Source organism: Gadus chalcogrammus, chromosome 20 (assembly GCF_026213295.1).
Source record: "Gadus chalcogrammus isolate NIFS_2021 chromosome 20, NIFS_Gcha_1.0, whole genome shotgun sequence".
NCBI classification, from domain to species: Eukaryota; Metazoa; Chordata; class Actinopteri; order Gadiformes; family Gadidae; genus Gadus; species Gadus chalcogrammus.
The window spans coordinates 300,209-313,469 of record NC_079431.1 but is presented as its reverse complement, the minus strand read 5'-3'; the positions used below and the strand labels follow the sequence as shown (position 1 = coordinate 313,469).

Sequence of the window (13,261 nt, the reverse complement as noted above, 5' to 3'; positions counted from 1 at the left end):
CAAGCCCACAGAGTCCAATGTGTTTAAAAATGTAAACAAACAGAAAAAGACTGAGATTATGTGCAAATAATTTCTTTGTCCATTGACAAAGGTTCTCAGGACATGCACAGTGACACAAAATAAACAAAAATACAGCATTTCTTCCTTGAGGATGAAAGTATTTAATTAATACCTGAACTCTAACAGATATGATATGATATATACATATATATATATATATATATATATATATATATATATATATATATATATATATATATAAATATATATATATATCATAACGGTGATTAACCAACAAGGTTAAATCCACCTGCTTGATTGCCAGCTGGTTTTGACAGAAGCCAATAATGAAGTCAACATACAAAAATATATCATGTATTTTATGATATAATATATAATCTATAGATACTGTGATGTTATACAGGCTTATACAGCACATGATATAGATGTATAGATATTATATCTTCATATATGTTTTTATATATATATATATATATATATATATATATATATATATATATATATATATATATAGATATATAGATATATGTATATTTATATATATATATATATATATATATATATATATATATATATATATATATATATATAGATACTTTACTGTCATACAGGGTTATACTGTACATAATATATATATATATATATATATATATATATATATATATATATACTGTACATAATATATATATATATATATATAGTTCTATAGTTCTATAGAGATCAGGGGTTTGAGTGCCCAGGTCCTGGCGGTGTCACAGGGCGAGCCGGGCGCAGTGATGTCTCAGCTGGCTGGGCAGGACCCCGCGGTTCAGCCGGTGGAAGTCCACCAGCTGGACCAGGTCAGCGAAGCGCGTCTGGCCGTCGTCAAGACTGTAGAACATCTCCCCATCATTGTCCACCTAAAAACCATAGACACGCACGTTACTGGAGATTAATGTCAAAGCATTAAAGCTAATGTAGAGCATTAAAGCTCATGTAAAGTATTGAGTATTGAAGTCTAATATTAAAGTATTCACAGTAGATGTTATAATATTAAAGCTACATGTAAAAGAACCCACAGGTAGGATCTGGAAGTGTCTGATCCTCTGCAGGTGACACAGTGACAGGACAAACGTGTTGGGGTTGCTTTGGCTGTCCCTCAGCAGGAACAATCTGAGGACCGAATTCATTCAGAAACACATAAGTCCTCTAAAGTAGCCTGCCTGACATTGATTCTTGAATTCAAAAGTTGACTAAATGACTTTCATCATTTTTTTGTCATATTAATGGTAAATATTTTTTTCATTTATTGTATGAATTTCATAGAACAGCATTTTCCGCCCTCCATTTAATGCTTTGTTGGAAACATTAATACATTTCTAAAATGACGACAGTGACACCTAGAGGTCATTTGGCAAAATAAGTATTTTTGCTTAGAAATAAAACGTGGAAAGAAATACCAAGATACTGTTTTTCAACCTGATTAGATCTCTAGTCATTCTTTGATTCATTCATTTTTTTGGTTGTTTTATTCCTAACCCAGATATATATTCTTTCTTTGAACTTTTGGATAATTTTTCCTCGAGTCTAATTATTTGGATAATTTTTCCTCGAGTCTAATTATTAATTCATCCCAGTCCTTGGTGGAAAAAAATCTACTCAGTGTGACTGAATAACAGCCTTAAAAAATATAAAATAAGATATTTATGATATATAATGCAGCATAATCTAGTTTTAGAAAATTACTGCTAGATGTTAGTTTCAAATTTGTATTTTCAATATATGCACGACATTGATAGCAGGGGTGGTCATTATCCTTTAATTTTTTTTCTCCAGCATGATGTGAGCTTGACATACTGTAGTGCTCACTCCTCCAACCGGATGTGAGCTCATCATACTGTAGTGTTAACACCTCCAGCAGGATGTGAGCTCATCATACTGTAGTGTTCACACCTCCAGCAGGATGTGAGCTCATTACACTGTAGTGTTCACACCTCCAGCAGGATGTGAGCTCATTACACTGTAGTGTTCACACCTCCAGCAGGATGTGAGCTCATTACACTGTAGAGTTCACACCTCCAGCAGGATTTGAGCTCATTACACTGTAGAGTTCATGCCTCCAGCAGGATGTGAGCTCATTACACTGTAGTGTTAAACCCTCCAGCAGGATGTGAGCTCATTACACTGTAGTGTTCACACCTCCAGCAGGATGTGAGGTCATTACACTGTAGTGTTCACACCTCCAGCAGGATGTGAGCTAGCCTCTGTTAGCCATCAGGCATTACAGTTCTGTCGTAGGTCTACTCACTGCATCAGTACTGGCATGCTCTTGTTCAGTGTAGCCTAATCCTAAACAAACACATCTTTCCACCATAGGTTTCTCTTAACATTTGCAATTCGCCGTTTGGAGCTAATAAAATCAGCTAGAGCTGCAGCTGTTTTCCCTCTGAAATCCTCTACGGCTAAAGGCGTTCAGCTTCTTTGGGGTCATCTTGCTAGGCTTCAGCTCGTTAGGGTCAGCTTGTTAGGGTCAGCTTGTTAGGCTTCAGCTCGTTAGGGTCAGCTCGTTAGGGTCAGCTCATTAGGGGGCAGCTCGTAAGGGGTCAGCTCGTTAGGGTCAGATCGTTAGGGTTCAGCTCGTTAGTGTCGGCTCGATAGGGGTCAGCTCATCAGGGTCAGCTCGTTATGGGTCAGCTCGTTAGGGTCGGCTCGTTAAGATTAGCTTGTTAGACGTCAGTTCGTTAGGGTCAGCTCGTTAGGGTCGGCATGTGAGGGTCAGCTCGTTAGGCTTAAGCTCATTAGGGGTCAGCTCATTAGGGCTCAGTTCGTAAGGGTCAGCTCATTAGGATCGGCTCGTTAGGGTTCAGTTTATTAGGGGTCAGTTCGTTAGGGTCAGTTCGTTAGGGTTCAGCTCGTTAGCGTCAGCTTGTTAGGTGTCAGCTCGTTAGGATCGGCTCATTAGGGTCAGTTCGTTAGGGTCAGCATGTTAGGGGTCAGCTTGTTAGTGTCGGCTCGTTGTGGTTGGCTCGTTAGTGGTCTCTCCAGGGGTCTCACCCGTCCACCTGGCCCTGCTGGATGATCAGGCGCTGGGCCTCGTCCCGGGACAGCTGGCCATGGAACCACGGCTGGGTCTGGTGGAGAGCTGCAGCGACCAGGGACCCAGGTCAGACAAGGAGGAGACAGGGAGAGACAGACAGGGAGATACAGACAGGGAGACAGACAGACAGACAAACAGGGAGTCAGAGGGAGATACAGACAGGGAGAGACAGACAGAGAGGGAGACAGAGGGAGAGACAGACAGGGAGACAGAGGGAGAGACAGACAGGGAGAGACAGACAGTCAGACAGGGATACAGAGGGAGAGACAGACAGGGATACAGAGGGAGAGACAGACAGGGAGACAGAGGGAGAGACAGACAGGGAGACAGAGGGAGAGACAGACAGGGAGACAGAGGGAGAGACAGACAGGGAGACAGGGAGACAGAGGGAGAGACAGACAGAGAGGGAGACAGAGGGAGAGACAGACAGGGAGTGACAGACAGACAGACAGGGAGAGACAGACAGCCAGACAGACAGAGGGAGAGACAGACAGGGAGACAGAGGGAGAGACAGACAGGGAGACAGGGAGTCAGAGGGAGAGACAGACAGGGAGAGACAGACAGGGAGACAGGGAGACAGAGGGAGATACAGACAGGGAGACAGGGAGACAGAGGGAGAGAAAGACAGGGAGAGACAGACAGGGAGACAGGGAGACAGAGGGAGATACAGACAGGGAGAGACAGACAGGGAGACAGAGGGAGATACAGACAGGGAGACAGAGGGAGAGACAGACAGGGAGACAGAGGGAGAGACAGACAGGGAGACAGAGGGAGAGACAGACAGGGAGACAGGGAGACAGAGGGAGAGACAGACAGAGAGGGAGACAGAGGGAGAGACAGACAGGGAGTGACAGACAGACAGACAGGGAGAGACAGACAGCCAGACAGACAGAGGGAGAGACAGACAGGGAGACAGAGGGAGAGACAGACAGGGAGACAGAGGGAGAGACAGACAGGGAGACAGGGAGACAGAGGGAGAGACAGACAGAGAGAGAGACAGACAGGGAGTGACAGACAGACAGACAGGGAGAGACAGACAGCCAGACAGACAGAGGGAGAGACAGACAGGGAGACAGAGGGAGAGACAGACAGGGAGACAGGGAGTCAGAGGGAGAGACAGACAGGGAGAGACAGAGAGGGAGACAGGGAGACAGAGGGAGATACAGACAGGGAGAAAGGGAGTCAGAGGGAGAGAAAGACAGGGAGAGACAGACAGGGAGACAGAGGGAGAGACAGACAGACAGACAGACAGACAGACAGACAGACAGACAGACAGAGAGACAGACAGACAGACAGACAGACAGACAGACAGACAGACAGACAGACAGACAGACAGACAGACAGACAGACAGACAGACAGACAGACAGACAGACAGACAGACAGACAGACAGACAGACAGACAGACAGACAGACAGACAGACAGGGAGGGAGGGAGGGAGGGAGGGAGGGAGGGAGGGAGGGAGGGAGGGAGGGAGACAGGGAGGGAGGGAGACAGTCAGACAGAGAGAGACAGAGAGAGACAGAGAGAGACAGAGAGAGACAGAGAGAGACAGAGAGAGAGATAGAGAGAGAGACAGAGAGAGGGAGGCTGGTTTACCCATGCTCATCATTGAGCCCTGGGAGGTGGACGGGCTGCCGTAGGAACTAAAGCGATGCCAGCTTTTCCTCTGAAGGAAGAACAACAAGATATAGAATAAAATAAACATAAATATCAAAATATGTATGCTAAAATTTACATAAATAATCAAAGATATATGATAAATTGTAAATATATACCAAAATATAAAGACATAACAAAATAAACATAATAAAATATACATAATAGAATAAATATAACAAGTTCTTGCGAAATGTTCACTAACAAGACCAAGAGGTATCCACAAATATACTGTGAATACCTAATAAATGATGAACAAATGATAACAATAATGTACGTATAGGCTCAAGGTTGTAATGAGTTACTGACCCTCCAGGATAGCCCCTCCTCCACTGCCACGCAGAGAGCCTCCGACGGGTTCTGGATGACGCGGCTCCTCTGCCCCGAGAAATCCATGGCGACCAGGGAACTCTCAGATATGCTCCTCTGAAGGCGGAACGATGCGTGCATACAGGGACACGGTTACAATGACTTCAGCTGGCGGAGCGCTTTGACCGAGGTTCTGCCGCCCCCTAGTGTCCAGATAACGTAAGGCCATTCCATTTCTAAAATATTCAGAATGCGGCCGTTCAGATGGGGGGAGGTCACTCCAGATCCAATGTACCATGACACCAACTTGACAACGCCATGAAACCACCATTACACCAACCTGACACTACCATGAAACCACCATGACACCAACCTGACACCAACCTGACACCAACCTGACACCAACCTGACACCACCATGAAACCACCATGACACCAACCTGACACCAACCTGACACCAACCTGACACCAACCTGACACCACCATGACACCAACCTGACACCACCTTGACACCACCATGACACCACCATGACACCAACCTGACACCAACCTGACACCACCATGACACCAACCTGACACCACCTTGACACCACCATGACACCACCTTGACACCACCATGACACCACCTTGACACCACCATGCCACCACCATGACACCACCATGACACCACCTTGACACCACCATGACACCACCTTGACACCACCATGATGCCACCTTGACACCACCATGATACCACCATTACACCAACATGACACCACCATGATACCAACCTGACACCGCCATGACACCACCATGACACCACCTTGACACCACCATGACACCACCTTGACACCACCATGACACCACCATGCCACCACCATGACACCACCTTGACACCACCATGACACCACCATGACACCACCATGACACCACCATGACACCACCATGACACCACCATGATGCCACCTTGCTGCCCAGGGCCTCTCCTTCAGGCATGTGAAGAAGAGTTCCCATCGATGCCTCCTCTGACCTACCATAGGCGAGGCTTTCTGTTTCTGATGAGGTTGGAGGAAGTTCTGGTAGAGCTGCAACCCATACTGTAACACAGGCAACAACAAACACCATACATATGCTGTAGAAACACCAGAGAGACAGACAGACAGACAGACAGACAGACAGACAGACAGACAGACAGACAGACAGACAGACACACAGACCTTGAGGAGGCGCAGGGCTGTGATCCAGCAGGTCCTTGACTGCTGGTCGTCTGCACAGAGCATCTTCATGTTCCTGGAGGAGCCGGACTCTGACGCCTGGACCACACGTAGTCATGGAAACAAAGAGGGAGTTCCTTCTTCTAGAAGAGCCTGTTCTTAACATGCAGGCCTCACGGTCTCTGCAGTGCCAAAGGCCGCAAAGTTGTTGAGAAATTATTAAAGCAGCAGCAACTTCAAAGTGAAGTTACCTTGAGACAGAAGCCGAAATCTGTGGGCGCCCCTTGGAGCTTCCTGGCTGACAGGAGGGAGTACACATCGCTGTCCCTGAACTCGGCCAGGACCTGGAGGTGTCTGGGCTCCTTGAGCAGGGGAGAAGAACACACCTTTATGATATGATACTCATATCCCATCTCGAAATAGATCTGTTGCCTTTGATCTATAGCAGATCTATAGTAGTATATATTTATGTCTATACATAGTATAGTCGCTGGTAAAGCATAGTCAATAGTATAATATATTCAGTAGCATAGCATAGTTACTAGCATACGATAGTCACTAGCACAGCATAGTCACTAGCATAGCATAGTTACTACCATAGTATAGTCACTAGCACAGCATAGTCACTAGCATAGCATAGTTACTACCATAGCATAGTCACTAGCACAGCATAGTCACTAGCATAGCATAGTTACTACCATAGTATAGTCACTAGCACAGCATAGTCACTAGCATAGCATAGTTACTACCGTAGTATAGTTACTACCATAGCATAGTCACTAGCATAGCATAGTCAGTAGCATGGCATGGGTTCTACCATAGCATAGTCACTAGTACAGAATAGTCAGTAGCCTAGCATACTCAATAGCACAGTTTAGTTATAGCATAGCATAGTCACTATCACAGTAGTCACTAGGATAGGATTTCCTCTGCTTATGTATTCACCAACCTTAGAAGTTCCCTTATTAGAGAAATATAGTCCGGATCTTCTCAAGACAAAGTATAACCTCTTCCAGGTTTTCCTGGCCTGCTCTTTGGCATGGAGGTACCCATGGATCTCTGGACACATGCTGGAGTTCAGAAAGGTCTGCGTGGGTGGAGAGAGAACATCTCAAACCACCTGTAGGACCGGGAACTTAAACGCCAAAGAACAGAACCACATAAAACAACAGGAAGCGCATGAGAGGAAGGACCTGGATGAGCTGAGAAGGATCCATCAGCCCGTTGGTCTCATTGGAGACGGACACCATGTGGTCTGGGAAGAAGTCCTGGGGACGGAGCAGTGGTCATGCAGCATTAATTCACCCCGAAGCAGCTCAGATCCCGGGTCAAATACATTCAAGAAGACAGAGCAGGTGGAGGCACTGTGGGGCACGGCGGGCTCACCAGAGGAGTCCTGAAGAACTCGTACTTGGCGTAGTTCTTCCTGAAGCACAAGCGGCTCTCTGTGTCCATCCCCCAGCTCGACAGGACCTCCATGACCGCCTCGTGGTCCTCTATCGTCCTCTCTGACGGACGCAGGAGGAACCCTTAATGGTTAGGCCTTCTCCTCTGCTGGGAGGCGTGTGGGGCAGTTGAGCTGGACCGTTCGGTTCCAGAGGTGGAACCAAAAGGTACCATGACTCTTTGTAGAAGTGAGACTAAGATGAAAAGAGTGAGGATGCCCATTTTTCTAAATCCCAACCGCATGCACTGTAACACACACTGTTACCAAACATGCAATGTTACAAGTTACCATACACTGTAACATGTTACCAAACACAGTAAAATGTTACCATACGTGCTATGTTACATGTTACCATACACTGTAACATGTTACCAAACATGCACTCTAACATGTAACCATACACTGTAAAATGTTACCATACGTGCAATTTTACATGTTAGCATACACTGTAATATGTTACTAAACATGCACTGTAACATGTTAGCATACACTGTAACATGTAACCATACACTATAACATGTTACCATACATGCAATGTCACATTTTACCATACACTGTAATATGTTACCAAACATGCACTGGAACATGTTACCATACACTGTAAACATATAAAACCAAGTGTATATATTATAGACATATTGATCTAGACTGGGAAAGGTTTGGCTGTGATGGGACTAATTGGACAGAATGTAAATGGCACTAAAGATGCTGGGATGTTGGTTGTCCTGGCGATGCGATGCGTTCTCATGCCTCACCAGGTGAAACATGCCTAAAATGGGACCAGCGGCACATGACCAGGGCTGTGTGGTAGGCGACAGAACCTTACCCATGTCAAGATGTGGCAGGTGTTCAAACAGCGTCCAGCAGTGGTCGTCAATGCAGCAGTTCTTCATGATGAACATCTGGCAGATGTCCCGGGCGGACACGCCCCTTTCCACCTCCACTGCCCGGCTACTGTTGTCCTCGTTGAACACTTTGATCACCTGCAGCACCAAAAACACCTTCAGGTGGACTCATAGTTGCAACCAACACCTTCAGTTGGACTGATAGCACCACCAACACCTTCAGGTTGACTCATAGCACCACCAACACCTTCAGATGGACTCATAGCACCACCAACACCTTCAGGTGAACTCATAGCACCACCAACACCTTCAGATGAACTCATAGCACCACCAACACCTTCAGGTGGACTCATAGCACCACCAACACCTTCAGATGGACTCATAGCACCACCAACAGCTTCAGATGGACTCATAGCACCACCAACAGCTTCAGATGGACTCATAGCACCACCAACACCTTCAGGTGGACTCATAGCACCACCAACACCTTCAGGTGGACTCATAGCACCACCAACCGCTTCAGGTGGACTCATAGTTGCAACCAACACCTTCAGGTGGACTCATAGCACCACCAACACCTTCAGATGGACTCATAGCACCACCAACACCTTCAGGTGGACTCATAGCACCACCAACACCTTCAGGTGAACTCATAGCACCACCAACACCTTCAGATGGACTCATAGCACCACCAACAGCTTCAGGTGAACTCATAGCACCACCAACACCTTCAGGTGGACTCATAGCACCACCAACACCTTCAGATGGACTCATAGCACCACCAACACCTTCAGGTGGACTCATAGCACCACCAACACCTTCAGATGGACTCATAGCACCACCAACCGCTTCAGATGGACTCATAGTTGCAACCAACACCTTCAGGTGGACTCATAGCACCACCAACACCTTCAGGTGGACTCATAGCACCACCAACCGCTTCAGATGGACTCATAGTTGCAACCAACACCTTCAGGTGGACTCATAGCACCACCAACACCTTCAGGTGGACTCATAGCACCACCAACACCTTCAGATGGACTCATAGCACCACCAACCGCTTCAGGTGGACTGATAGCACCACCAACACCTTCAGGTGAACTCATAGCACCACCAACACCTTCAGGTGGACTCATAGCACCACCAACACCTTCAGGTGAACTCATAGCACCACCAACACCTTCAGGTGGACTCATAGCACCACCAACACCTTCAGGTGGACTCATAGCACCACCAACACCTTCAGATGGACTCATAGCACCACCAACACCTTCAGGTGGACTCATAGCACCACCAACACCTTCAGGTGGACTCATAGCACCACCAACAGCTTCAGATGGACTCATAGCACCACCAACACCTTCAGGTGGACTCATAGCACCACCAACACCTTCAGGTGGACTGATAGCACCACCAACACCTTCAGATGGACTCATAGCACCACCAACACCTTCAGATGGACTCATAGCACCACCAACACCTTCAGGTGGACTCATAGCACCACCAACACCTTCAGGTGGACTCATAGCACCACCAACACCTTCAGGTGAACTCATAGCACTACCAACAGCTTCAGGTGGACTCATAGCACCACCAACAGCTTCAGGTGGACTCATAGCACCACCAACAGCTTCAGGTGAACTCATAGCACCACCAACACCTTCAGATGGACTCATAGCACCACCAACACCTTCAGATGGACTCATAGCACTACCAACAGCTTCAGGTGGACTCATAGCACCACCAACACCTTCAGATGGACTCATAGCACCACCAACAGCTTCAGGTGGAGTCATAGCACCACCAACAGCTTCAGGTGGAGTCATAGCACTACCAACAGCTTCAGGTGGACTCATAGAGCTGTAGGGACAGGAGCTCCTACCATTAAATAGAAACAGATCAATGCACAAGACAGAGACTCCCTCCTGACTGAGGTTCAGCTCCCAGCCCATGTGACCGGTAGCCATGGAGACCAGGTTATTACCATAGCTACTACCCTGGTTATTACCCTAGCTACTGCATTGGTTATTACCCTAGCTACTGCATTGGTTATTACCCTAGCTACTGCAGTGGTTAATACCCTAGCTACTACCCTGGTTATTACCCTAGCTACTGCATTGGTTATTACCCTAGCTACTGCATTGGTTATTACCTTAGCTACTACCCTGGTTATTACCCTAGCTACTACCCTGGTTATTACCCTAGCTACTACCCTGGTTATTACCCTAGCTACTGCACTGGTTATTACCCTAGCTACTGCACTGGTTATTACCCTAGCTACTACCCTGGTTATTACCCTAGCTACTGCACTGGTTATTACCCTAGCTACTGCATTGATTATTACCCTAGCTACTACCCTGGTTATTACCCTAGCTACTGCACTGGTTATTACCCTAGCTACTACCCTGGTTATTACCCTAGCTACTGCACTGGTTATTACCCTAGCTACTACCCTGGTTATTACCCTAGCTACTGCACTGGTTATTACCCAACTACTACCCTGGTTATTACCCTAGCTACTACCCTGGTTATTACCCTAGCTACTGCACTGGTTATTACCAGGTGTCTCTACTCACCACTAGAGTAGGGGGCTAACCCCGGTGTCTCTACTCACCACTAGAGTAGGGGGCTAACCCCGGTGTCTGTACCCCTCACCACTAGAGTAGGGGGCTATCCCGGTGTCTGTACCCCTCACCACTAGAGTAGGGGGCTAACCCGGTGTCTGTACCCCTCACCACTAGAGTAGGGGGCTAACCCGCTGTCTGTACCCCTCACCACTAGAGTAGGGGGCTAACCCGGTGTCTGTACCCCTCACCACTAGAGTAGGGGGCTAACCCGCTGTCTGTACCCCTCACCACTAGAGTAGGGGGCTAACCCGGTGTCTCTACTCACCACTAGAGTAGGGGGCTAACCCGGTGTCTGTACCCCTCACCACTAGAGTAGGGGGCTAACCCGGTGTCTCTACTCACCACTAGAGTAGGGGGCTAACCCGGTGTCTGTACCCCTCACCACTAGAGTAGGGGGCTAACCCGGTGTCTCTACTCACCACTAGAGTAGGGGGCTAACCCGGTGTCTGTACCCCTCACCACTAGAGTAGGGGGCTAACCCGGTGTCTGTACCCCTCACCACTAGAGTAGGGGGCTAACCCGGTGTCTGTACCCCTCATCACTAGAGTAGGGGGCTAACCCGGTGTCTGTACCCCTCATCACTAGAGTAGGGGGCTAACCCGGTAAAAACCTTCTTTTTGGCACCACCATTTTGACCCATTACCAGTTAACAAAAATCCACATTTGACGAGGACTCGAATAACCACGACTCAAAAGACAATAACGTCCAGAGCGCTGTACCTGATTTATTCCCCTTATTGATAAGGTATCGTCATACCCGCTGTACCTTATTGATACCCTTATTGATAAGGTATCCTCATACACTCTGTACCTTATTGATACCCTTATTGATAAGATACCCTCATACCCTCTGTACCTTATTGATACCCTTATTGATAAGATACCCTCATACCCTCTGTACCTTATTGATACCCTTATTGATAAGATACCCTCATACCCGCTTCTGAAGACTGAGAGGAGTGATGGCTGGTAGGGTGACTCTTCTGGCTCCGAAATTCATCCTTTTCCTCTGGATAAAGCGTCAATGTAAGGACCAAGATCCATACATGATGTTGATATGGAGTATCCGAGGATATCAGGCTACCGCGTACTGGACAGGCTATCCCCCATGACGTTGGGGTGGACAGAAACCCTGGAGTAACTTCCAGACAGTGGTGGTGTGAGAAACGACACAAAACCAGTTTCCCCCAGAAAACAAACTCCTCCTACGTCCTTGAAAAGGTTCAAACTTTTTTCCTGTTCTCTTCCTTGGAAAGACACTTCTCATAAACAAGATAACAGGAGTTCTCATGGTGAAAGCTTACCAACGAGGTCAGAAAGAGCAGGCCTCTCCACCAAGGGCACCTCTCAGGCGCTGAGCACCTTCATTGGCTGCAGGTGACTGGAGACACCAGGCCTGCAGCACACGCCTCAACACCATCCAACGGCATGACGTCTGTCTGTCCATCTCCTCCACCACAGCCCCTCCCGTCGGCTCCACCCGTCGGCTCCACCCGCAGTGCGGACAACCTAGGGAGGTGCAGTGGGAGGTGTAGTGGGGGGCAGTGGGAGGTGTAGTGGGAGGCAGTGGGAGAAGTAGTGGGAGGCAGTGGGAGGTGCAGTGTGAGGCAGTGGGAGGTGCAGTGGGAGGCAGTGGGAGATGTAGTGGGTGTGGTGTAGTGTTTTAAGCAGTTGGACAGGTGTTGTATCGGTCACGTTAGAAGGTCCTTATCAAAGAACCACATTCCTGCTGGCCGGCCTTGAGTCCTTTGTGCAGAGCCTCTGCTGAAGGAGGCTTCATGCTGCAGCGTTGCTCTGGGCTGTGTGCTGCCTCTCACTCTGTTCGTCTGCAGACTCACAGAACTGCTTCCTCCCACACAGAACCACTTCCTCCCATCTGAAACGTGACCTCCAACCCATGCAGTCGTTCACACGTCCTGCTTGTGTTTCAGCATCTTCTGTCCTCTCTCTCCTACGCCTACCCTTACCCCTAACCCTAACCCCTAACCTTGCGTGTGTTTCAGTATTTCCTGTCCTCTCTCTCCTACCCCTAACCCTAACCCTGACCCTAACCCTGCTTGTGTTTCAGTATTTCCTGTCCTCTCTC

General features: G+C 47.7%; 1 protein-coding gene across 4 annotated transcripts; it reads right to left on the bottom strand.

The window, feature by feature from the left end:
* Positions 1-735: 735 nt before the first annotated feature.
* Positions 736-12,720, bottom strand: grb14 (growth factor receptor-bound protein 14). 4 transcript variants are annotated; one of them, XM_056579934.1, is made up of 13 exons: positions 12,480-12,720; positions 8,530-8,686; positions 7,643-7,764; positions 7,450-7,524; positions 7,206-7,343; positions 6,508-6,618; positions 6,260-6,355; positions 6,077-6,139; positions 5,065-5,181; positions 4,696-4,765; positions 3,055-3,142; positions 1,080-1,173; positions 736-920 (listed from the first exon to the last, which is right to left on the bottom strand). In XM_056579934.1, the coding sequence occupies exons 2-13, from the start codon at positions 8,603-8,605 to the stop codon at positions 774-776; spliced, it is 1,197 nt and encodes a 398-aa protein (XP_056435909.1). In that variant the 5' UTR covers positions 8,606-8,686; positions 12,480-12,720; the 3' UTR covers positions 736-773. The 4 variants fall into 4 exon arrangements, with proteins under 4 accessions (XP_056435909.1, XP_056435907.1, XP_056435908.1 ...); XM_056579932.1 differs by lacking the exon at positions 12,480-12,720 and adding an exon at positions 12,113-12,472; XM_056579933.1 differs by lacking the exons at positions 6,077-6,139; positions 12,480-12,720 and adding an exon at positions 12,113-12,472.
* Positions 12,721-13,261: the final 541 nt, after the last annotated feature.